Below are 26,133 nucleotides of genomic sequence, written 5' to 3' on the forward strand. Positions count from 1 at the left end.
GTGAGCCTATGACTGCTGCAACAAGGGTTAGAAGCAGCTTTTGTAATCCGTCCCGACTGTCCTCGCCACAAATTGAATCAGGAGGTCATTGCTGCGAGATTAAATGGACTAAACTCTTCTCGTTCTCCGCTGTCATGCACCTCAAAATGCCAGAGAGGACTCAATCATGTCGCACACTTCCACTCAAAGGACTTCCTGACGGACCGAAGACAGCACGTGCGGGTGGGGGAAGATTGTCTCGGACAGTCGAACCACGAAGACTGGTACTCCTCATGGCTCTTCTCCCTGTATACAAACTGCTGCACCTCCAGCCACCAGTCCGTAAAGCTGCTCAAGTTTGCGGATGACACTACCCTCATTGGTCTCGGCTGCCGATGAGTCTGCCTACAGGAGAGAATTGGACCGGTCGGCGTCCTAGTGCAGCCTCAACAACCGCCCAGAAGACAGTGGAGATGATCATGGACTCCAGGAAAGTCACAGCCCCACAATCTCCGCCCCACCTTGAATGACTCTCCCACCCCGGTCTCCATCGTGGACTCCTTCCGTATCTTGGGCACCACCATCACCCAGGACCTCAAGTGGGAGCCGACCCTTTAGGTCCTTCATCAAGAAGACCCAGCAGAGGATGTAATTCCTGCGGCAGCTGAGGAAACTTAAGGTTCAGATCGAGATGCTGGGTGCAGTTCTACCTGGCCATCATCAAGTCCTGCCTCACCTCCTCCATCACCCTACGGTTCCCCGGCGCCGCAGTCCGGGACAAACATCGACTGCATGCTGCTGAGAAGGTTATTGGCTGCAATCTCCCATTCCTACAGGACCTGTTCTCCTCCGGGACCAGGAGGCGTGTGGCTCGGATCACAGCTGACTCATCTCACTCTGGATACAAACTATTCTCCCTCAGGCAGGAGACTCTGGTCCATCCAGACCACACTTGCCAACACTCACAATTTTTTCGGCAGACTCCCAAATTTCAGTGCCCCTCCCGAAAATCTGCCGGGGCGACCATTCTCCCGAATTTTCCCAATTTCCACCCAGACAACAATATTGGGGGCATGCCTTTAAGGCACTGCCTTTGATGTCCTCTACCATGAATTGATTAACGTGGTCCCCGACTTAAAAAAGTTGAAAAACTTATTCGGATGTTACCATTTAGTGGTCAATTGGACGAAATTTGTACTGTACTGTGCAATCTACTAATAAAAGTTTCAATCAATCAATCAATCAATCAATCAATGCAACAAGTTGTCACGTCTGCTTTACCTACAAACAGCGTGTTAACCTTGTCATATAATAAATGCGGCTTTTACAGACACACATAAGTGAATGCCAAGCATACTTCGTCAACAGTCATACAGGTCACGCTGAGGGTTGCCGTATAAACAACTTTAACACTGTTACACATATGCGCCACACTGTGAACCCACACCAAACAAGAATGAAAAACACATATCGGGAGAACATCCGCACCGTAACACGACATAAACACAACAGCGCAAATATCCAGAATCCCTTGCAGCACTTACTCTCTGCTACAATATACACGCCCCGCTAGCTCCCGCCGCCTTCAACCTCAACCCCGCCCACCCCCCTTCATCTCCCGAATTCGGAGGTCTCAATGTTGGCAAGTATGCTTCAGTGATGTCCTACTTAGTACGACTTCACCTCTCAAAATACTGTAAACACTATACAGAAACACACGTGCACACCCCTGATATTGAACACTTTCAATAGTGTACAAAACGGTCTATTTTCCGGCGCATTTAGTATTAAGTAAATCCACTTCAGCATTCAAAACATATCTTATGTGGCACGGGCAAAATTTGAGAAAAGTATGACAAACACATTTCGGGAGAACATCCGCACTGTAACACGACATAAACACAACAGAACAAATACCCAGAACCCCTAGCAGAATTAACTATTTTGGGACGCTAGAATTTACATCCCCCCTCACCCACCCAACCCCCCGAATTCGGAGGTCTCAAGGTTGGCAAGTGTGATCCAGACCCTCACCTCCGGCCACCTGAACAGTTTTTTTCCCCGCGGCCATAAGCCACATGAACAAGAACCAGATCTAACAGCTCAGTTACAGCTCATTTTATTACTTATTCTGATTCAGATCTCATTCTGATACAAGTTCGGACTACATAGAGGTACCACTGTGTAGGCCAGTGAGCCCCAATGTTTAATTTAGCCCTTTTCTGTTGGCTTATCAGATTCATCTGGACTTTATAGGTTGTTTGTGACACGTGTTTCAAAGTGGAGCTGTTGTCCGTGTCCCCAGTTGCTGTTCAATCTTGATAGTGGCAAAACTATTTGTCCCGGTTCCTCTCGCAATATTGTCATGGTAATGGGTGACAGTCATTACCGTACGTGTAGGCAGCTAAACATTTGCTCGAGCGTTCACAGAAGGGAATCACTTAGCATTTGTGCAAGCACTGGTAATTGTTGGACTTGGGGCTGTTTTGTATCTACGTATATTGCACATTTATTATAACAGCCATTCTTCCTAGAATACATTTCATTTACAAAACCCCAAACCAGCGACGTTGGCATGTTGTGCAAAACGTACATAGACAAGGAATAGAATGATTTGCGAATCCTTTTGAACTTATATTGTTATGGTTTAACATGGGAAGGTGACAGCAACAGACACTAGAGGACGATGTAGCTCTATAGATTTATTAAATGTATTAACTATATATATAATAATCAATCAACAGAATACAAAGTAAAGAAATGGGGTGTGAACGAGATCCAAATGTGTATGTGGGGTGAGGCTATGTGTGTGATTAGCTGAGGTGTGTGTTACCAAAAGTTGTGGCGAGCAAAGTAACACGGAAGTCTGTAGGGCAGGAGCGAAGAGACAAGATCCATGTCCAAGCGGATCCAAAAGGCAGTCCGGGAGGAAAGGGAAACAACAGGTGATCACAGGGGAACACGGGAAGAGAAAGGTACAGAAGACTATACTCCGGCGCCGGCAAGCCAGGTTGTCCAGGCTCATGAAGGCAGCGCCTTCATTACCGGCGAAGTGATGATTGCTGGTGAATGATTGCAGCTGGCGGCTACTGCAGGGCAGACGCGCGCGGCTCGTCCCTGGATGTGCGCGGCCGTGGGCGTGTGCCGAGGCGCGCACAGACAGATGAGCGGCCTTGGCAGGAGTCTGAGCCGTAACAGTACCCCCCTCCTTATGGACAGCTTCCAGTCGAACCGCAAAGAGCACAGGAACAAAAGTCAAGGGAGGATGGATGGCGAACTGGTGGGTACTTTAACTTTTTAACTTCAAATGCAGAGAAGAAATTTGCCACTTCTAGTGTTTGTGTGACAATAATGGGTACTTTAACTATTTAACTTTGGCATCAAGAGTTGGAATTGGGGGTTAAATCACCAAAAATGATTCCCAGGCGCGACCAACGCTGCTGCTCACTGCTCCCCTCTCCTCCCAGGGAATGGGTCAAATGCAGAGAAGAAATTCGCCACTTCTAGTGTTTGTGTGACAATCATGGGTACTTTAACTATTTAACTTTGGCATCAAGAGTTGGAATTGGGGGTTAAATCACCAAAAATGATTCCCAGGCGCGACCACCGCAGCTGCTCACTGCTCCCCTCACCTCCCAGGGGATGGGTCAAATGCAGAGAATAAATTTGCCACACCTATTGTGTGTGTGACAATCATGGGTACTTTAACTTTTTAACTTGAGCATCAATAGTTGGAATTGGGGGTTAAATCACCAAAAATGATTCCCAGGCGCGACCACCGCTGCTGCTCACTACTCCCCTTAACTCCCCAGGGGGTGGAACCACTGGATGGGTCAAATGCAGAAGCTCATTTCACCACACCTTGCGTGTGTGTGTGACTATCAGTGGTACTTTTAACTTGAAAAAGAATCACGTTTGCCATCACGACCTCGCAATAGTTAATGGCGGCGGGCACACGTGCAAGACAGGCGTGCGCATCCTTTATTCGCCTTTGCCAACGTCGTGGGAGAATAATGTGCCTCCTCCGAGACCTCCAGCACGGCGAAGAACATTGTCAACAGCTGGCGAGCGTGCCAACAATGTCGCACGATCCTTTTCTTCCTCTCCCTCCCGTCCCTCCTTCAGAAGACACATTTAGAACGGCGCCGCTCGGTCCACACGGGTCCCCTTTTGGGAAATTCTCCCATTGTTTCATCTGTTGTTTTTTTTTTGCAGCTCTGGAAATTGAAATGTAAAAAAAAATGTGTAACGTTAGATGATTGCCGTTTTTTTTTTTTTTTCCCATCGGGGCTCAGCCACATAATGAGGAGACAAAATTAGCGGAACGCAAACGATATCTGCCGCCCGGCGGAGCTCTCTGCCTTTCTGTTCTGGTTCCCGCTCGGCCCACAATGCGGCCCATTAAAAAGGCTGCATTGATGTAAGGATTATGCTATTAGTGCCGGGACGGCCTTCTCGTCGGCTACCGGGACGCTCCTTGATCACAATGTGGACTCACATTGGAACACAGCACACACACACACACACACACTCTCTATCTACATTTCTATACACTTTAGACTTAAACTTACACTTAGACTTCCTTTTATTGTCATTCAAACTTGAACTTTACAGTACAGATAAGAATGACATTTTGTTGCAGTGAGAAGTTCTTTCAGGTTCGCCCATTAAGTTAAACAGTTTGATAATAATTCACAATGATGACCCATGACTGCTGCGCCAGGTCCGCTACTAACCACACTGTGTAGTCGACATACTTGCCAACCCTCCCGTATTTTTCCGGGAGACTCCCGAAATTCAGCGCCACTCCCGAAAAACCTCCCGGACAAATTCTTTCCTGAAATTCAGGCGGACCTGAGTGACGTGTCGACAGCCTGTTTTCACGTCCACTTTCCCACAATATAACGGCTTGTCTGCCCAATGACGTTATAACTGTCGAATGATCGAGGGCGAGTTCTTGGTTTCTTATGTGGGTTTATCGTTAGGCAGTTTCATTAACGTCCTCCCAGCGTGGTAACAACATACAACAACAGCAGTCACGTTTTCGTCTGCCGTAAACAGCAATGTTGTGACACTCTTAAACAGGGACAATACTGCCATCTACTGTACATGCACCACAACACCTCAAGGCAACTTCAACCCTTTACTAATACCCTTTTCCATTCACATCCCATCCCCCCGGATTGTCAATAACCTAATGTAAATAATCGAACGTATTTCTAATGTATATAGTTGTTTTTATACTATCTGAACTCACTATGTTCTCTGATCGCTGTACATATCCTACTAAGTAAGACCTACACTGTTTCAATGTCCATTTCTCTGTTGATGACTGAAGTACTGATATCAACTAAAGCTCCTCATCCCATCCCCTGGATTATAAATAATGTAAATAATTCAATGTATATACTATGATGATTAACTTGTGTGATGACTGTATTATGCTGATGGTAGATTTTTGTACCTTGATTTGTTGAAAAACTTATTCGGGTGTTACCATTTAGTGGTCAATTGTACGGAATATGTACTGTACTCTGCAATCTACTAATAAAAGTTTCAATCGATCAATCAATCTACGCTGCTGATCCGCCTCCGCTTGAGAGGGTTTCCTGTGGACGGGACTCTCGCTGCTGTTTTGGATCCGCTTGAACTGAACTCTCGCGGCTGTGTTGGAGCCACTATAGATTGAACTTTTACAGTATCATGTTAGACCCGCTCGACATCCATTGCTTTCGGTCCCCTAGAGGGGGGGGGGGGGGGTTGCCCACATCTGAAGTCCTCTCCAAGGTTTCTCATAGTCAGCATTGTCACTGGCGTCCCACTGGATGTGAATTCTCCCTGCCCACTGGGTGTGAGTTTTCCTTGCCCTTTTGTGGGTTCTTCCGAGGATGGCGTAGTCGTAATGATTTGTGCAGTCCTTTGAGACATTTGTGATTTGGGGCTATATAAATAAACATTGATTGATTGATTGATGCTTATGTGACAATAACATCTACGGCTTTTAGAGAGTGCAGTGCACAACTGCACACAACAGCTGTAAATATACTCCTCCCCTCTCAACCACGCCCCCACCACCCCACCTCCGAAATCGTAGGTGTATGATAGTAGGGCTCGTTCACGAGTGAGGGAAGAGTGGACTGTGAGATCGACAGGTGGATCGGTGCGGCGTCTTCAGTAATGCGGACGCTGTATCGATCCGTTGTGGTGAAGAAGGAGCTGAGCCGGAAGGCAAAGCTCACAATTTACAGGTCGATCAACGTTCCCATCCTCACCTATGGTCATGAGCTTTGCGTTATGACCCAAAGGACAAGATCACGGGTACAAGCGGCCGAAATGAGTTTCCTCCGTCGGGTGGCGGGGCTCTCCCTTAGAGATAGGGTGAGAAGCTCTGCCATCCGGGAGGAACTCAAAGTAAAGCCGCTGCTCCTCCACATCGAGAGGAGCCAGATGAGGTGGTTTGGGCATCGGGTCAGGATGCCACCTGAACGCCTCCCCAGGGAGGTGATTAGATTAGATTAGGTTAGATTAGATTAGACTGTACTTTATTTATTCCGTCAGGAGAGTTCCTTCAGGAAAATTTTAAGCACAATCCCATTCAAGATCAAACAAACATTATGAGATTCAGGTAAGCAAGGGGGGGGGGGGGGGGGGGGGGTAGAAGATTAAAATTAAATTAAAAAAATCGGTCTTAGCCTGGGCCCTGGAGAGGGGTTGCAGACTGAGGCCAAGGGAATAAAACAACTCATAGCCATAGTACACATCCCTCTTACATGTGTGTAAGAGGGATGTGTGTAAGACAGGGAATCAAATCCTGCAGTGCCAGATGTGTCCCCCTGCTAAAGCCAGTGCATGTCCAGGCTTGTCTGAAGTTTGCCAGAGAGCACATGGGATAATTTCATGTGGTCAGATGAAACCAAAATAGAACGTTTTGGTATAAAATCAACTAGTTGTGTTTGGATGAAGAAGAAAACTCATTTGCTTCCCAAGAACACCATACCTACTGTGAAGCATGGGGGTGGAAACATCATGCTTTGGGGCTGTTTTTCTGCTAAGGGGACAGGATGATTGATCCGTGTTAAGGAAAGAATGAATGGGGCCATGTATTGTGAGATTTTGAGCCAAAACCTCCTTCCATCAGTGAGAGCTTTGAATGGTTGACCAAATACTTATTCTCCACCATGATTTACTAATACATTCTTTAAAATTCCTACAATGTGAATTCCTGGATATTTTTTTTCACATTCTGTCTCTCACAGTTGAAATGTAGCTATGATGAACATTACAGACCTCTTTCTTAATTTTAAGCGGGAGAACTTGCACAATCGGTGGCTGACTAAAAAAATAGAAAAAAGTTAGAAGATTAAAATAAAATAAAAAAATCGGTCATAGCCTGGGCCCTGGAGAGGGGGTGCAGACTGAGGCCAAGGGAATAAAACCACTCATCGCCATAGTACACATCCCTCTTACATGTGTGTAAGAGGGAAACATCAAACATCAAATAACACAGAGGACATTAAAGACATTAAAGCAGCAGATACAACCAGACACTTCTACATACAGCTATGAATAAAAAGTAAAAGAAACATATCCACTGTGGTGGCCTCTGGGGTTTTCCACGCCATCGTCCGCTGGGGTGGAGGGAGCATGGCCAGAGACAGGAGCAGACCCAACAAAGCAACCAAGACAGCCAACTCCACTCTCGGCCAGTGTCCAGTCCGCATGGATGAGCGAGGATACGTCCAAGGAGACTGAGGTGTCCGACACCTGCTCACCCAGCCAAGACACCGCGAAGCCTCTCCGTCCCAGCTCTCAGTGCTAGCTCTGCAGCCCTGTCCCCTCATCCGCATCTCCTCCAGTCCCTCCAAACCGACTCCGGTGTGGCAGACACCCAGCAGCTGGTCTCCATGGCCAAAAGGATCCAGAAGTCCACAAAAAAAAGCACCACAGAGGTCACGAAAGTGCCACCCCTTGTCACACAGTCCCAAAGGGTCCCGGACCATCCATCCATTTTCTACCGCTTATTCCCTTTTGAGGTCGAGGGGGGCGCTGGCGCCTATTTCAGCTACAATCGGGCGGAAGGTGGGGTACACCCTGGACAAGTCGCCACCTCATCGCATGGCCAACACAGATAGACGGACAACATTCACACTCACATTCACACACTAGGGCCAATTTAGTGTTGCCAATCAACCTATCCCCAGGTGCATGTCTTTGGAGGTGGGAGGAAGCCGGAGTACCCGGAGGGAACCCACGCAGTCACGGGGAGAACATGCAAACTCCACACAGAAAGATCCCGAGCCTGGGATTGAACCCAGGACTGCAGGACCTTGGTATTGTGAGGCAGATGCACTAACCCAGGGGTCGGGAACCTTTTCGGCTGAGAGGGCCAAGAAGCCAAATATTTTCAAATGTATTTCCGTAAGAGCCATATGATATTTTTTTTTTACACTGAACACAACAAAACGTGTGCATTTTTAAGAAAGACCAACATTTCTTATTCTTTGTAATAAAATTGTTATTCTGAAGCTAACTGTGGAGGGGGCGTGGCCCGCGAGCCTGCAGTGAAGCGGGATGTTGCCAGTACCGGCCTCGAAATCAGCGACAGGTGCGTAGAAGGCCCACCTGGGCCTTTTTATTTGATCACCTGTCGCTATGTTATGAGCAGCAGCCAGGAGGAGGGACGGCCTTGGGGCTAGAAACCAGAGCAGCGAGCGAGAACGAAAGAGAAAAAGACAATTGCTTGAAAGCAACTGAGAGACTTATTGTCAGTGCTTGGTGGTCTGAAGAACCCCCTGGAGGGCAAGCCCCACCCTAACCAGTAATAAATAAATGACTTCTTACCAACTTCTTGAACATAAAAATGCATGACAATGTTTTATATTTTGAACGTTATTTTTAACACAAGTGGAATTATTCATATATTTATCGTGTTAAGCAATGTCAGCTCAGATTTATCCAAGAGCCAGATGCAGTCATCAAAAGAGCCACATCTGGCTCGCGAGCCATAGGCTCCCTACCCCTGCACTAACCCCTCTGGTCCCGGACCAAAAGGCAAAAAACATATATATGTTTCGGGCATCGGGGAATACCCAGGACACGTTGGGAAGACTATGTCTCCCAGCTGGCCTGGGAACGCCTCGGGAGGAGCTGGACGAAGTGGCTGGGGATGGGGAAGTCTGGGCTTCCCTGCTTGGGCTGCTGACCCCGCGAACCAACCTCGGATAAGCGGAAGACGGTGGATGGATGAATGGATGGATGGATGGATGGATGGATGGATGGATGGATGGATGGATGGATGAACATATGGTACAATAGGATGGAGCTAGACCGTGTAGTATTTTATACTTAAGTAGTAAAACCTTTAAGTCACATCTTAAGTGCACAGGAAGCCTGTGCTGCTGAGCCAGTGGAGGCGTAATATGATCAAACTTTCTTCTTCTTGTCAAAAGCTTACATGTTAGTTTCTTTGTGGTTTATGTAGCGATTTAGCCGGATTGTTAATAAATAACACTTTAGAAAATAAGAAAAGGAGCCTTTTATTCAGGATCAGAGCAACTAATTGCAGCTGAATTCAAGCAATTACAACACTTGACATCAATTCACTTTTTTTAATCATCAACACCCCCCCCCCCCCTATTGTCAGTTGCTTATTGACACTACATATTTTCTGTTATAGTTCGATGACACTCAGATACGTGCGCTGAGTGGCGGGCGGCGGAATTATTCATTTAATGCCCTCTAATTAGACAAGATATCAGGCCAACACCTGGAGCCAACACGACTCTCATTTAAACGTAATGTTCTCTCACTCCCTTTCCATCGCCAACCTGGAATTGTCTTCGACACGCACGCAGACTTACAATAATTACGCCGTCTTCGGGCCTGGACTGTACATCATGTTTGATGAGGAAATTAGACACATCAAGATGCAGTCAGATGCCAAACTAATTTGAAGTAGCTTTAGAATGAACTAATTATAAATCATGCTCACACCCCTCACATGTGCAGTTAAGCTTATTAAAGGTATATTTTGCTTTTTTTTTCTACATTTAAAACACTTTTTTGTTGCTTACATCAGTGGTCCCCAACCTTTTTGTATCCGCGGACCGGTCGACGCTTAATAATTTGTCCCGCGGCCCGGGGTGGGGGGGATCCTTTTATTTATTTTATGTTTATTTTTTTCTTTGTCATGAAAAAGGGACGTTTTTGTCATGAAAAATTGAGGTTTTGGTGGTTGGTGCATTAATTGTAAGTGTATATTGTGTTTTTTATGTTGATTTAATAAATTAAAAAAAATAATGAAAAAAAATATATATATATACATATATATATATATATATATATATATATATATATATATATTTTTTTTTTTCCTTTGTCATAAAAAAGGGACATTTTTCTAATGAAAAATGGAGGTTTTGGTGGTTGGTGCACTAATTATAAGTGTATATTTTGTTTTTTATGTTGATTTAATAATAAAAATATATATATATATATATATATGTATATATTTTATTTATTTTTTTTTTTTTTATTTAATTTTTTTTCTTTGTCATGAGAAAGGGACGTTTTTGTCATGAAAAATGGAGGTTTTGCTGGTTGGTGCACTAATTGTAAGTGTATATCGTGTTTTTAATGTTGATTTAATAAAAAAATAATAATAGTAATTTAAAAAAAAATATATATATATACATATATATATATATATATATATATATATATATATATATATATATATATATATATATTTTTTTTTTTTTGTTGTTTTTTTTCTTTGTCATGAAAAAGGGATGTTTTTCTCATGAAAAATTGAGGTTTTGGTGGTTGGTGCACTAATTGTAAGTGTATATTGATTTTATTATGTTGATTTAATAAAATAAAAAAAATAATAATAAAAATATACATATATATATATATTTTTTTTTTTAAATAAAAATGAATAAGAAAATTATTCTGCGGCCACGGCCTGGTGGTTGGGGACCAGTGGTCTACATAATACACCATATTGCCAAAAGTATTTGGCCCCCTGCCTTGACTCACATATGAACTTGAAGTTCTATAGCCTCCCTACAAGCAGGTTTCCCTGCTCTTCAGGGGATTTTATTATTGACTTGATTTATAAAACCTGCGAAACAGACTTGTAGGGATGATATAGCCTCTGTGTTTTTTCCTGAACTAATGTATATAGATGTATATTTAAATGTATATATGTGTGTATATGTATATATATATATATATATATATATATATATATATATATATATATATATATATATATATATATATATATATATATATATATATATATGTAGGTGTGGGAAAAAATCACAAGACTACTTCATCTCTACAGATCCGTTTCATGAGGGGTTCCCTCAATCATCGTCCAGTAAGCAACCTCATCATAGCCGCCGATAAAACCACAAACTTCTACAGAATGGACATACCAGAACATAACTCTTTACTGGACAAAAGCATCACCAAATCATACAAAAAAGCGCAACCCAACACTTTACAGAACATCCACCTGGAAAACAAGCGGATCGCAACCGAACTGGACATTGAGGACAGGGTGGACGCCACAGCCAACAAAGAAGCCTTCATCACATTGAAGGACTACAAACCCAACTTCGCAAATAACCCAACATGCCGACTAATAAACCCAACTAAATCCGAAATAGGAAAAATCACCAAAATAATCCTGGACAGAATCAACGCAAAAATCAAGGACAAAACACCACTCAACCAATGGAGAAATACAGCAGCAGTAATCAAATGGTTCAACAACATCCAAGACAAACAACAACACAACTTTATCTCCTTCGACATCGAAGAATGTTACCCTTCCATCACGCAAGACCTACTGACCCAAGCACTAAACTTCGCCTCGGACTACGACTCAATCACAGGCAACGAAAGAAACATCATCATCCACGCAAAGAACTCCATACTCATCCACAACAGTACACCATGGCAAAAAAAGAACAATTCAACATTTGACGTTACTATGGGGAGTTTTGACGGAGCAGAAACGTGCGAACTCGTTGGGAGTTTCCTCCTCTCCCAGCTTGCTAGCCTCAACCTGAACCTTGGTATTTACCGTGATGATGGACTGGCAGTGTGCCGCGCCTCGCCAAGGAGCAGCGAGAACACCAAGAAGCGCATATGCCAAATCTTCAAAGAAAACGGCCTACGGATCACGATTGAAGCCAACAAGCAAACCGTCAACTTCCTCGACGTCACTTTCAACCTGAGAAATAACAGCTACCAACCATTCACGAAACCCAACACAACACTCCAATACGTGCACCATGACAGCAACCACCCACCCACCACCACGAAAAGAATACCTACCGGAATTAATAAAAGGCTATCGATGCTGTCATCCAGCAAAGCTGAATTCGACCAAGCAACCCCCCCGTACCAGAAAGCACTTGATGAAAGCGGATACAACTTCACCCTCACCTATGAACCCACCCCAGGAAACCAACCAAAAAAGAGCAGAAAACGAAACAACATCATCTGGTACAATCCGCCATTCAGCAAAGACGTCTCAACCAACATCGGCCCCAAGTTCCTCACTCTGATCGACAAACACTTCCCCAAAGGCAACACCCTAAGAAAAATATTCAACAAGAACAACATTAAATTGAGCTACAGCTGTATGAATAACATGCAACAAATCATTTCAAACCACAATAAAGCATTTGCAAAAGTTCTGCCTACCCCCAGACTAAACGACTCTGAAACCAATAATGAATGTAACTGTCGCAAGAAACCTGATTGCCCTCTCAACGGAAGGTGCTTACAGACATCAGTCGTTTACCAAGCAAAGGTAATACGCAAGGACATTAACACATCCGACACGTACGTAGGATTAACCGAAGGAGCGTTCAAAACAAGATGGAATAATCACAACGCCTCCTTTTGAAACCAGACTTTGCAGAATTCTACAGAACTCAGCAAACACATTTGGAACCTCAAAGACAATAATGTTGAATATTCAATAACATGGCAAATTCTTGCATCCAGCACACCTTACAACAGTGGTAATAAAAGATGCAACCTATGCTTGAAAGAGAAACTGTTTATTATATATCATCCAGATCTATCATCCCTCAAATAGCGCAGTTAAATCATTTCAACATGCCGCCATAGACGGAAAAACCTCCTAGGTAACACATGAGCCAATCACCACACCCTACGCCTGCTTGTACCCACCCACTCTGTGCTCTATATAAACCATTGTATGTGAATGCTTCCATTAAAATCTCCTGATGATTGAGGGAACCCCTCATGAAACAGATCTGTAGAGATGAAGTAGTCTTGTGATTTTTTCCCACACCTACATATTGCGCTCTACCACGGTATCGAGCACTATTCTCCGGATAATCCAATCAAGACATATATATATATATATATATGTATATATATATATATATATATATATATATATATATATATATATATATATATATATATATATATATATATATATATATATATATATATATAGATTAGATTAGATTAGATAGTACTTTATTTATTCCGTCAGGAGAGTTCCTTCAGGAAAATTACAATTTTCAGCACAATCCACACAATATATATATATATATATATATATATATATATATATATATATATATATATATATATATAAATATATATATATATATATATATAGTGTTCGATACCGTGGTAGAGCGCAATATGTAGGTGTGGGAAAAATCACAACACTACTTCATCTCTACAGAACTGTTTCATGAGGGGTTGCATCTTTTATTACCACTGTTGTAAGGTGTGCTGGATGCAAGAATTTGCCATGTTATTGAATATTCAACATTATTGTCTTTGAGGTTCAGCAAGCACATTTGGAACCTGAAAGACAATTGCAGTGGTAATAAAAGATGCAACCTATGCTTAAAAGAGAAACTGTTTATTATATATCATCCAGACCTGCCATCCCTCAACAAGCGCAGTGAAATCATTTCAACATGCCGCCACAGACGGAAATACCTCCTAGGTAACACCTGAGCCAATCACCACGCCCTTACGCCTGCCTGTACCTACCCACTCTGTGCCCTATATAAACCATTGTATGTGAATGCTTACATTAAAATCTCCTGATGATTGAGGGAACCCCTCATGAAACAGTTCTGTAGAGATGAAGTAGTCTTGTAATTTTCCGCACACACACATATATATATATATATACACACCCACACACATATATACCCAGCAGAACAAAACAGCTGCTTTGATAAATAAATCTTTGAACTTGTTTTACGCACACTTCGATTTTTGTTGCTGCAGCCAGCTTCTCTTCTGTCACCGCCATGATGGTGCACCGTTAAGGTGTACGCGCCCGCTTGTTATAATGTCAGCACACTGGCACCTCTGCACTCCTTTGTCAATGTCAGCGCCATGACAATGCTGCTGCTCCACAGACACGCACACACAAAATACGGTACCTCCTAACTAAGTTGCAAAATGAAGTCACCCTCTTGGAGACAGCAGCACTGATTTGAAGCCAACTGCTGATTACTGGCAGGATGAGACTGTAAATAAACCACTGCATATTTTGTTCCCTCTCTGTGTAGATAACCACACCATGGCGTCACATTCAGCAGTGAATATTCGTATACTGGATGTTAACGACAATCCCCCGGAATTGGCCACGCCCTATGAAGCCTCCATTTGTGAAGATGCCAAACCAGGCCAGGTAATTTTTGTATACCAATACATATATACTGTATTTTTTTTGTGTTTACTCAGTTAAGATCACTGCAACACGCTCACAGTCATTTACAAATATAATGATTCCTCCTGAATTCCAAGTACTCAAATTCTCTAATTAAGGACAGGGTGTCAGGCTTGTCCCTGACAGTTTGGCTATGTTTTAGTTTTTTCCTCTGCATTTGTCTTTGTTTCCTCTGTGTGTGTGTAGTATTTCCGGTCAGTGCTCTTATTTTGTTTGTTTCCTGTGTTTCTCCCTGGGCGCTGTTTCCCCTCACCTGCGGCTGATCGGCACCTGGCCACACCTGGTGTCAATCAGCCCACTCATATTTAGACCTTTCTTCCCATCCAGTCTGGGCTGGATTATTCTATTGTGGCTCCTGTCGTGTCGTGTCAATATCAGTTCTACTTGTCGTTCCTACTGGTCTTGTCATTGCAGCGTAGCGGTAAGCTATATTCGTTAGATGTTTGTAGCTTACTGTTTTTTGTTCCCTGCTTCCAGTTTGTTTTCATATTACAAGTACAACTTCTGTTTCCTGCTCGATACCTGCTAGCTTCCACGCTAGGCTCGTAATCTTCTAGCTCCCATGCTAGCTCTTTTAGTTTGTTTCCTTACTCAATGCCTGCCTCTTTCTCTGCACCTTGGGGTTCGTCACCAACTAACTTTGACACAGGCTACTTATTTACTGAAAAGGCAAAGAGGACGGTGCCCAAATTGGAAGCAGGCAATTAATGGAGCGAACTTGTTATTGCAGAAATGTATAACCTCGTTAAAATGTGTTCAAACCGATTCTCACAATTTGATATTTGTAAAAAAAAAATATGTATATAACAAAACGTTTTCAAAACAGGTTACAGTTTAAAAAAAAAGCTGCTGACAATTGACATATACGCACAGAGAGAAATGGTCTCTAAATTTGTTTTCCTAAAAGCTGATTCTTCAGAAAAAAAATATTGAATACATATATGTGTATATATATATATATATATATATATATATATATATATATATAGTTGAGGTTTCTGTGGTTAAATCATTATACAGTGCTCAATATCGGGGTAGAGAGGAATATACATTATCATCCCCACAAGCCTGTTTCACAAGTTTCCCTGCTCGTCAGGGGATTAGGCTATATCATCCCTACAAGTCTGTTTCGCAGGTTTCCCTGTTCGTCAGGGGATTAGGCTATATCATCCCTACATGTCTGTTTCACAAATTTCCCTGCTCGTCCGGGGATTAGGCTGTATCATCCCTACAAGTCTGTTTCACAGGTTTCCCTGCTCATCAGGGGATTAGGCTGTATCATCCCTACAAGTCTGTTTCACAGGTTTCCCTGCTCATCAGGGAATTAGGCTATACCATCCCGACAAGTCTGTTTCCCAGGTTTCCCTGGTTGTCAGGGGATTAGGCTATATCATCCCTACAAGTCTGTTTCACAGGTTTTTCTGCTCGTCAGGGGATTAGGCATATATCATCCCTACAAGTCTGTTTTGCAGAATTGACCACAAATGTTGGCCTCCATTTCTATATAGACTTAAACTTTTATATGTATAAAATCCCCTGACGAGTAGGGAAAACCTGCGAAACAGGCTTGTTGGGATGATATAGGCTTCTGTGTTTTTCCCGACTTAATATACATATATATATATATATATATTGTGATGGGCAGTAACAAGATACATGTTGCAAAGCTACGTAGCTTAAGAACATTTTCCAGTAGCTTGGCGGTAGCTTAGCTACTCGTTGAACAAGTAGCTTTTTATATATATATATATATATATATATATATATATATATATATATATATATATATATATATATATATATATATATATATATATATATATAAATCCCCTGACGAGCAGGGTCTACTTAAAATCTGACCAAATCTGCTGGGTCAAAAGTATACATACACTAATGTTTATATTTGGTTAGCCTTGCCTGATTTAAGCATTCCTTTGCCACGTGTGTTTTGGGTCATCGTCCTGTCAGAACACCGAACTGCGCCCAATACCCATCCTCCGGGCTGACAATTTTAGGTTGTCCTGAAGAATCTGGCGGTAATCCTCCTTTTTGTTGTATAGAAAATGGTTACGGCAAAACTGTGAACACTTTACAAAGAGAGTGAAAAATTGTTTCTGCTTACTGGTCAGAAAATGAATGCATAAGATGCATGCATGCATACTGTATAATATTGCCTTTACAGAGATAATATTGAAGTGGTGTACTAAGAACAGCTCGACTGTATTTAAAAAATATTGTTCAAGCCGTTTTAAAACAAATCATAGCAACCAATGACATAGCAAATAGAATTAAAGCTGCAAGCAGCGATGGACGGGACCGACTTTTGAAGGTGTTTCCTGCCTTTACCCATTCAACATATCTTTACCTGCACATTACCTACTTTCCCTGCATCCTGGGGTCACACTGGTGCTTTTCTCCTTTCACCCATACATGCTGGTGCTTCCTGCCATCACCCAGACAACATAGCTTTACCTGCATCTTGTCTACCTTCTCTGTATCCTGGAGTCAAACTGGTGCCTCCTTCTTTCACCCAGTCAACATATCTTTACCCGCAAAGGACCTACCTTCTCTGCATTGTGTGGTCACGCTGGTGCTTCCTGCTTTTATGCGGCCATCTTGAGACGGCAGCAGCGCAGCTGAATCAGCGCAGCAGTTCTTTGAAGGCTCGTAAAATTAAAATCGGAGCATTTAGAAAAACTCTTTGAGCAACTTTTAATCAAAAGGGTTCAATGTCTTTCCTGTGCGAGTTTGAAGCCGACACAACAAACGCGCTCAGGGGAGATAATGTTTGAAAAAAGGTACCGGGTTTTTACAAAACTTTTGTTTTAAAGGGGTGATTGACAACTTTTTGTTGATTTTTTTCCGAAAGATGTCAATTAATGAAATGTAGGTCTAAGTGAGACCTACATAGAAGGTTTTGTTTCATGTCTCTACAACATTTCTATTGGAAGTTACAAGCAGTTTTGTCTATGTTTTCTTCCTAGGAGCAGTTTTGACTGTGTTTTATTCCAAGGGGGTGCTAGAGCGTAATTTTGAGTTTTTTTTTTTTTTTTTATAAGATCGCAATTTTCACCAGTCCTGATGTGTGTGTCCAGTTTGGCAAGGTTTGAAGCATTTTAAGAGTTCAAATTACAGCTCAAAGAGGCAAACATTTTATTTTTTTAGGAAACTTTTGTTTTGAAAGGGTGTTTGCCAACTTGCTGAAGGAGGTCAGTGTATGAAATCTAGGTCTAAGTCAGACCTACACAGAGGTTTGTGTTTCATGTCTCTACGACAATCCTACCGGACGTTACAAGCAGTTTTGTCTGTGTTTTTCCCTAGGGGGCGCTAGAGCGCAATTTTGAGTTTTGGGTTTGATTTTTATTAGATGGCAATTTTCGCCAGTCCTGATGTGTGTGTAAAATTTGGTGAGTTTTGAAGCATGTTAAGGGGGTCAAATTACAGCTCAAAGAGGCAAAAATTACATTTTTTCTGGAAACTTGTTTTGAAGGGGTGTTTGCCAACTTTCTGTAAATTTTTGCTGAAGGAGGTTAGTGAATGAAATCTAGGTCTAAGTCAGACCTACATAGAGGTTTTTGTTTCGTTGCTCTACGACATTCCTAACGGAGGTTACAAGCAGTTTTGTCTGTTATTCCCTAGGGGGCGCTAGAGTGCAATTTTGAGTTTTGGGTTTGATTTTTTTTATTAGTTGGCCATTTTCACCAGTCCTGATGTGTGTGTAAAATTTGGTGAGTTTTTGAAGCATTTTAAGGGGGTCAAAATACAGCTCAAAGAGGCAAAAATTATTTTTTTAGGAAACTTTTCTTTTGAAGGGGTGTTTGCCAACTTCCTGTTGATTTTTGATGAAGGAGGTCCGTAAATGAAATCTAGGTCTAAGTCAGACCTACATAGAGGTTTTTGTTTCATGTCTATACGACATTCCTACCGGACGTTACAAACAGTTTTGTCTGTGTTTTTACCTAGGGGGCGCTAGAGCGCAATTTTGAGTTTTGGGTTTGATTTTTTTATTAGATGGCAATTTTTGCCAGTCCTGATGTGTGTGTAAAATTTGGTGAGTTTTGAAGCATGTTAAGGGGGTCAAATTACAGCTCAAAGAGGCAAAAATATCACAATTTTTAGGAAACTTTTGTTTTGAAGGGGTGTTTGCCAACTTCCTGTTGATTTTTGATGAAGGAGGTCGGTAAATGAAATCTAGGTTGAAGTCAGACCTACATAGAGGTTTTTGTTTCATGTCTCTACGACATTCCTAACGGAGGTTACAAGCAGTTTTGTCTGTGTTATTCCCTAGGGGGCGCTAGAGCGCAATTTTGAGTTTTGGGTTTGATTTTTTATTAGATGGCAATTTTCGCCAGTCCTGATGTGTGTGTAAAATTTGGTGAGTTTTGAAGCATGTTAAGGGGGTCAAATTACAGCTCAAAGAGGCAAACATTACATTTTTTAGGAAACTTTTGTTTTGAAGGGGTGTTTGCCAACTTCCTTTTGATTTTTGATGAAGGAGGTCAGAAAATTAAATCTAGGTCTAAGTCAGACCTACATAGAGGTTTTTGTTTCATGTCTCTACAACATTCCTAACGGAGGTTACAAGCAGTTTTGTCTGTGTTTTCCCTAGGGGTCGCTAGAGCGCAATTTTGAGTTTTGAGTTTGATTTTTTTATTAGATGGCAATTTTTGCCAGTCCTGATGTGTGTGTAAAATTTGGTGAGTTTTGAAGCATGTTAAGGGGGTCAAATTACAGCTCAAAGAGGCACAAATTACATTTTTTATGAAACTTTTGTTTTGAAGGGGTGTTTGCCAACTTCCTGTTGATTTTTGCTGAAGGAGGTCAGTAGATGAAATCTAGGTCTAAGTCAGACCTACATAGAGGTTTTTGTTTCGTTGCTCTACGACATTCCTAACGGAGGTTACAAGCAGTTTCGTCTGTTCTTCCCTAGGGGGCGCTATAGTGCAATTTTGAGTTTTGGGTTTGATTTTTTTATTAGATGGCAATTTTCGCCAGTCCTGATGTGTGTGTAAAATTTGGTGAGTTTGAAGCATGTAAAGGGGGTCAAATTTTGCTCAAAGAGGCAAATATTATTATTTTTTAGGAAACTTTTCTTTTGAAGGGGTTTTTGCCAACTTCCTGTTGATTTTTGATGGAGGAGGTCAGTAAATGAAATCTAGGTCTAAGTCAGACCTACATAGAGATTTTCGTTTTATGTCTCTACGACATACTTAACGGAGGTTACAAGCAGTTTTGTCTGTGTTTTTTCCCTAGGGGGCGCTAGGGCGCAATTTTGAGTTTTGGGTTTGATTTTTTACTAGATGGCAATTTTCGCCAGTCCTGATGTGTGTGTAAAATTTGGTGAGTTTGGAAGCATGTTAGGGGGTCAAATTACAGCTCAATGAGGCAAAAATTTCATTTTTTAGGAAACTTGTTTTGAAGGGGTGTTTGCCAACTTCCTGTTAATTTTTGCTGAAGGAGGTCAGTAAATGAAATATAGGTCTAAGTCAGACCTACATAGAGATTTTTGTTTTGTTGCTCTACGACATTCCTAACGGAAGTTACAAACAGTTTTGTCTGTGTTTTTCTCTAGGGGCGTTAGAGCGCAATTTTGAGTTTTGGGTTTGATTTTTTTATTAATTGGCAATGTTCGCCAGTCCTGGTGTGTGTGTAAAATTTGGTGAGTTTTGAAGCATGTTAAGGGGGTCAAATTACAGCTCAAAGAGGCACAAATTACATTTTTTAGGAAACTTTTGTTTTGAAGGGGTGTTAGCCAACTTCCTGTTGATTTTTGATGAAGGAGGTCAGTAAATGAAATATAGGTGTAAGTCAGACCTACATAGAGATTTTTGTTTCATGTCTCTACGACATTTCTAACGGAGGTTACAAGCAGTTTTGTCTGTGTTTTTCCCTAGGGGGCGCTAGAGCGCAATTTTGAGTTTTGAGTTTGATTTTTTATTAGATGGCAATTTTCGCCAGTCCTGATGTGTGTGTAAAATTTGGTGAGTTTTGAAGCATTTTAAGGGGGTCAAAATACAGCTCAAAGAGGCAAAAATTATTTTTTTAGGAAACTAAAAAATTATATTTTTTAGGAAACTTTTTTTTGAAGGGGTGTTTGCCAACTTAATGTTGATTTTTGATGAAGGAGGTCAGTGAATGAAATCTAGGTCTAAGTCAGACCTACATAGAGGTTTTTGTTTCATGTCTCTACGACATTTCTAACAGAGGTTACAAGCAGTTTCGTCTGTTTTTCCCCAGGGGGCGCTAGAGCGCAATTTTGAGTTTTGGGTTTGATTTTTATTAGATGGCAATTTTCGCCAGTCCTGATGTGTGTGTAAAATTTGGTGAGTTTTGAAGCATGTTAAGGGGGTCAAATTACAGCTCAAAGAGGCAAAAATTAAATTTTTTAGGAAACCTTTGTTTTGAAGGGGTTTTTGCCAACTTTCTGTTGATTTTTGATGAAGGAGGTCAGTAAATGAAATCTAGGTCTAAGTCAGACCTACATAGAGATTTTTGTTTCGTTGCTCTACGACATTCCTAACGGAGGTTACAAGCAGTTTTGTCTGTGTTTTTTCCCTAGGGGGTGCTAGAGCGCAATTTTGAGTTCTGGGTTTGATTTTTTATTAGATGGCAATTTTCGCCAGTCCTGATGTGTGTGTAAAATTTGGTGAGTTTTGAAGCATGTTAAGGGGGTCGAATTACAGCTCAAAGAGGCAAAAATTATATTTTTTAGGAAACTTTTGTTTTGAAGGGGTGTTTGCCAACTTCCTGTTGATTTTTGATGAAGGAGGTCAGTAAATGAAATCTAGGTCTAAGTCAGACCTACATAGAGGTTTTTGTTTCATGTCTCTACGACATTCCTACCAGACGTTACAAACGGTTTTGTCTTTGTTTTTCCCAAGGGGGCGCTTTGGTGCAATTTTGAGTTTTGGGTTTGATTTTTTATTAGATGGCAATTTTCGCCAGTCCTGATGTGTATGTAAAATTTGGGGAGTTTTGAAGCATGTTAAGGGGGTCAAATTATAGCTCAATGAGGCAAAAATTACATTTTTTAGGAAACTTTTGTTTTGAAGGGGTGTTTGCCAACTTCCTGTTGATTTTTGCTGAAGGAGGTCAGTAAATGAAATCTAGGTCTAAGTCAGACCTACATAGAGATTTTTGTTTCGTTGTTCTACAACATTCCTAACGGAGGTTACAAGCAGTTTCGTCTGTTTTTCCCTAGGGGGCGCTATAGTGCAATTTTGAGTTTTGGGTTTGATTTTTTTATTAGATGGCAATTTTCGCCAGTCCTGATGTGTGTGTAAAATTTGGTGAGTTTTGAAGCATTTTAAGGGGGTCAAATTACAGCAAAAAGATCCAAAAATGATTTTTTTTTTAGGAAACTTTTCTTTTGAAGGGGTTTTTGCCAACTTCCTGTTGATTTTTGATGAAGGAGGTCAGTAAATGAAATCTAGGTCTAAGTCAGACCTACATAGAGATTTTTGTTTTGTTGCTCTACGACATTCCTAACGGAGGTTACAAGCAGTTTTGTCTGTGTTTTTCCCTAGGGGGCGCTAGAGCACAATTTTGAGTTTTGGGTCGATTTTTTTATTAGATGGCAATTTTTGCCAGTCCTGATGTGTGTGTTAAATTTGGTGAGTTTTGAAGCATGTTAAGGGGGTCAAATTACAGCTCAAAGAGGCAAAAATTACATTTTTTAGGAAACCTTTGTTTTGAAGGGGGTTTTTGCCAACTTTATGTTATTTTTTGCTGAAGGAGGTCAGTAAATGAAATCTAGGTCTAAGTCAGACCAACATAGAGATTTTTGTTTCGTTGCTCTACGACATTCTTAACGGAAGTTACAAGCAGCTTTTTTCTGTGTTTTTCCCTAGGGGGCGCTAGAGCGCAATTTTGAGTTTTGGGTTTGATTTTTATTAGATGGCAATTTTCGCCAGTCCTGATGTGTGTGTAAAATTTTGCGAGTTTTGTAGCATGTTAAGGGGGTCGAATTACAGCTCAAAGAGGCAAAAATTACATTTTTTAGGAAACTTTTGTTTTGAAGGGATATTTGCCAACTTCCTGTTAATTTTTGCTGAAGGAGGTCAGTAAATGAAATCTAGGTCTAAGTCAGACCTATATAGAGGTTTTTGTTTCATGTCTCTACGACATACTTAACGGAGGTTACAAGCAGTTTTGTCTGTGTTTTTCCCTAGGGGGCGCTAGAGCCCAATTTTGTAGTTTTGGGTTTGATTTTTTACTAGATGGCAATTTTCGCCAGTCCTGATGTGTGTGTAAAATTTGGTGAGTTTTGAAGCATGTTAAGGGGGTCCAATTACAGTTTAAACCCTTAGAAATACAATAGGGTCCTCTGTCCAAAAGGGACATTCGGTCCCTACATATAAATGATTATAAGGGTGTTTCATTCAACACACATACTTAAAATGCCCCAGGCTACAGTCGTCAGACCCTGTTACATGTTCAAAACAAAAAGGTAATTAAAAACCTGAAAGTGTGGGGGGGGCCTCCATGCTGGAAGCTGCATTTACATGTTTAATGAGGCCCAGGTCTGTCCGCATGGACTCTTATCAAACACTACCAATCCCCTCCCCTTTACCTTCTTCAGACATCCCCGCCCTCCCCCTTGGAGGAAGCCCGCGTTAACCTTCAGCTCCTAATCAAGCACGGATTTGTCTTCCTGCTGCCCACCAGCATTGTAAAAGATACTCCTACTTCACTATGAAGAAAGTGTCTACAGCAAGGGTGTCAAACTCTGGCCCGCGGGCCAAATTTTGCTCGCCGTGTAAATTAATTTGGCCCTTGAGGCAATATCAAATTAACATTAGTACTGGCCCGCCGGTATCATACAGCCGCATTCACCGCTAATACTCATGCTTGCCAACCCTCCCAATTTTCTCGGGAGACTCCCGAAGTTCAGTGTCCCTCTCGAGTATCTCCCGAATTTCAACCGATTTCCACCCGGACAACAATATTGGGGGCGTGCCTTAAAGCGTTCTCGACAACCTGTCGTCACGTCCGCTTTTACTCCATACAAACAGCGTGCCGGCCTAATCACATAATATATGCGGCTTGTAAAACACACACGAGTGAATGAAAGGCATACTTGGTCAACAACCATACAGGTCACACTAAGGGTGGCCGTATAAACAACTTTAACACTGTTACAAATATGCGCCACACTGTGGACCCAAGACGCACAAGAATGACAAACACATTTCGGGAGAACATCCGCACCGTAACACAACATAAACAAAATAACCAGAATCCCTTTGCAGCATGAACTCTTCCGGGACGCTACAATATAATCCCTCCGCTACCACCACTATTAAGATTTTGCATGTATAAGTGTTGCTTTTTCCATATTTAGTGTTAAAGCAAATCAGCTAAGCAAACTGAGCAATAATTAACGTTTTATTTGTGCACTTTCTCTTGCTACTTCAAGACTTTAATGCTTGATTCATTTATTTTCGAATTTTTTTTTAGCCTGTGAAAAAAGTTTATTTCGATATTTACCTGAGAAGGCTGCAAATAGAAAAGAGGCATTCAATTTGTATCAACATCTTTTTTGATACGACATTGAAATTGTTTTTATTATTATTATTGTTTGAAACTCGAGTTTATATAAAGTTATATAAGGCTTGCTTGTTCAATATTCAATGCAAAACTTTTTGGGGTCCCTATTAAAAGGTTAATTTGTTCAACCTTGGCCCGCCGCTTTGTTCAGTTTTAAATGTTGGCCTACTCTGTATTTGAGTTTGACACCCCTGGTCTACAGGGTTCGAACGGATGCTTAAAAACCTTGAAAATGCTTGGGTTTTAATGTTGTGTTTGAAAAATGCTTAAATTTGGGGTTTTACTTGTCTTGTTCAGAAACACTGCTTCATTTCTTATGCCCCATTCAGTTTATGATAACTGCCGGTTCAATGTTAGGGTTAGGTTTTAGCAGGTTTTCCGTATTTTTTTCCTACAGACTGCATTTGGTGACCTCAAAGAACAAGGCTATGGATTGATTCACACCGGTTTTCGCCTTTAGAAGGGTAACTGGAAAAACTGGAACATTTATATTGAAAGTCCTAATAAAGTGCTTGAATTTGGCCATGGGGTACGTGAGAGACTCCTGGGATAAATGGAGAATCATGTGCCTCTCAGTCCTTTCCATCGAGGACCTGGAAGACATCTACCTATTTGGAACCGCGATCGCGGGGCACCTGCTGATTGGGCCGGGCATTGCTCTGGTGTATCGTACAATTCCTAAGACGATGGCCGCCACTCAAGGAGCGCAAAGGCTGTTCGTCGCAATGGAAGGTTTGGGCAGGGCTGTGGGAACACAGACTGTGGCGATTTCTGAACTAAATCGCAAGATGGATCACATCATGGAGAAGTTTGCTGTAAAGGAAGATTGAATTGAATTTGAGAGAGGACCAAGAACAGACAAGCCGTTGTTTTGTCTGTTCACGAAAAACATCCTACTCTACAATTTGACTCCCTCAAATGGCCTTGACAGGACCAAGCTGTTCGGAAAAACACCCCCGAGGACACCTCAATGACGGACGCTTTTGACCTCCCTCCTCTCTCAACGACACCTGGAGTTGAACTTTTTCAGATCGGCCTCAGTTTACAAAATCATTACACCATCACACCCAAGAAAATTGGGCACACACCTACCCTCCCCCACCCCACGCCTTCACCAGCGCTTGTTTTTTCCCCTCGGAGCCTTCCAGGGCTCCAACCCCCTCCCCTGTGCGAGTTGTCGTGATTAAATGTAATGGGTTTATCAGCCTTTGATTGATATTTTTTTTTACTCTTCCCCCCTTTCCCAATATCACCTTTTTCCCACCTTTTTTAAGGAGCGCCGTAAAAATGGCTGATCCGTTGGCGGTCCTGTCTTGTCTCCCTGTAACGTACGTCTGCTCCTGGGGGGACTGTGCTGAAAATGTACTTTTCAGTTCTTATGTGTCTTGTGCATGTTAAGAATTGACAATAAATAATTTTCCATTTCCAAAAGGTGTACGAACCCTGCGTCTACCTAGCACCTGCCGGCAGGAAAAGGCGGGAGAAGAGGAAGGTTGGCGAGGGGTTATTAATGAAAGGTTGTTCACATCAGTTTTTTACTCGTCTCTTCTGGCTTTTTATGTCATGGCGAAGATTGCCGGGACTGAATGTGTTTGGCATCCTAGCACTCATTTTCAGTCTTGGGGGGAGTCGCACTCAGGGGCCTTGAAGGGAACAATAGTATTTTTTTTCCCCTTCCATCCTATTTTCATAGGTAACGGGGGGTCTGAGTGAAACACGTTTTGTCTTTAGGTGGAGGGATGGGCTTCAGCGACGTAGCCTAGCGGGTATTCCGAGTGGGAGAAGACAAAACACTTCTAATGCTGTCATGTCTTCTGAAACAATACGCTCCCGAATGTCACACGGAA

The 26,133-nt window shown here is 41.9% G+C and overlaps 1 protein-coding gene across 1 annotated transcript in view; it reads left to right on the forward strand.

Annotated features, from left to right (window-relative positions):
* LOC133544296 (cadherin-22-like) overlaps nt 1–26,133 on the forward strand; it is a 589,788-nt gene that overhangs the window by 479,837 nt on the left and 83,818 nt on the right. Inside the window, exon 11 of the mRNA XM_061889489.1 lies at nt 14,577–14,698. Within this exon, the coding sequence (XP_061745473.1) occupies nt 14,577–14,698 (122 nt within the window). The remainder of the gene's footprint in view (nt 1–14,576; nt 14,699–26,133) is intronic.

Source organism: Nerophis ophidion, linkage group LG02 (assembly GCF_033978795.1).
Source record: "Nerophis ophidion isolate RoL-2023_Sa linkage group LG02, RoL_Noph_v1.0, whole genome shotgun sequence".
Classification (NCBI taxonomy): Eukaryota; Metazoa; Chordata; class Actinopteri; order Syngnathiformes; family Syngnathidae; genus Nerophis; species Nerophis ophidion.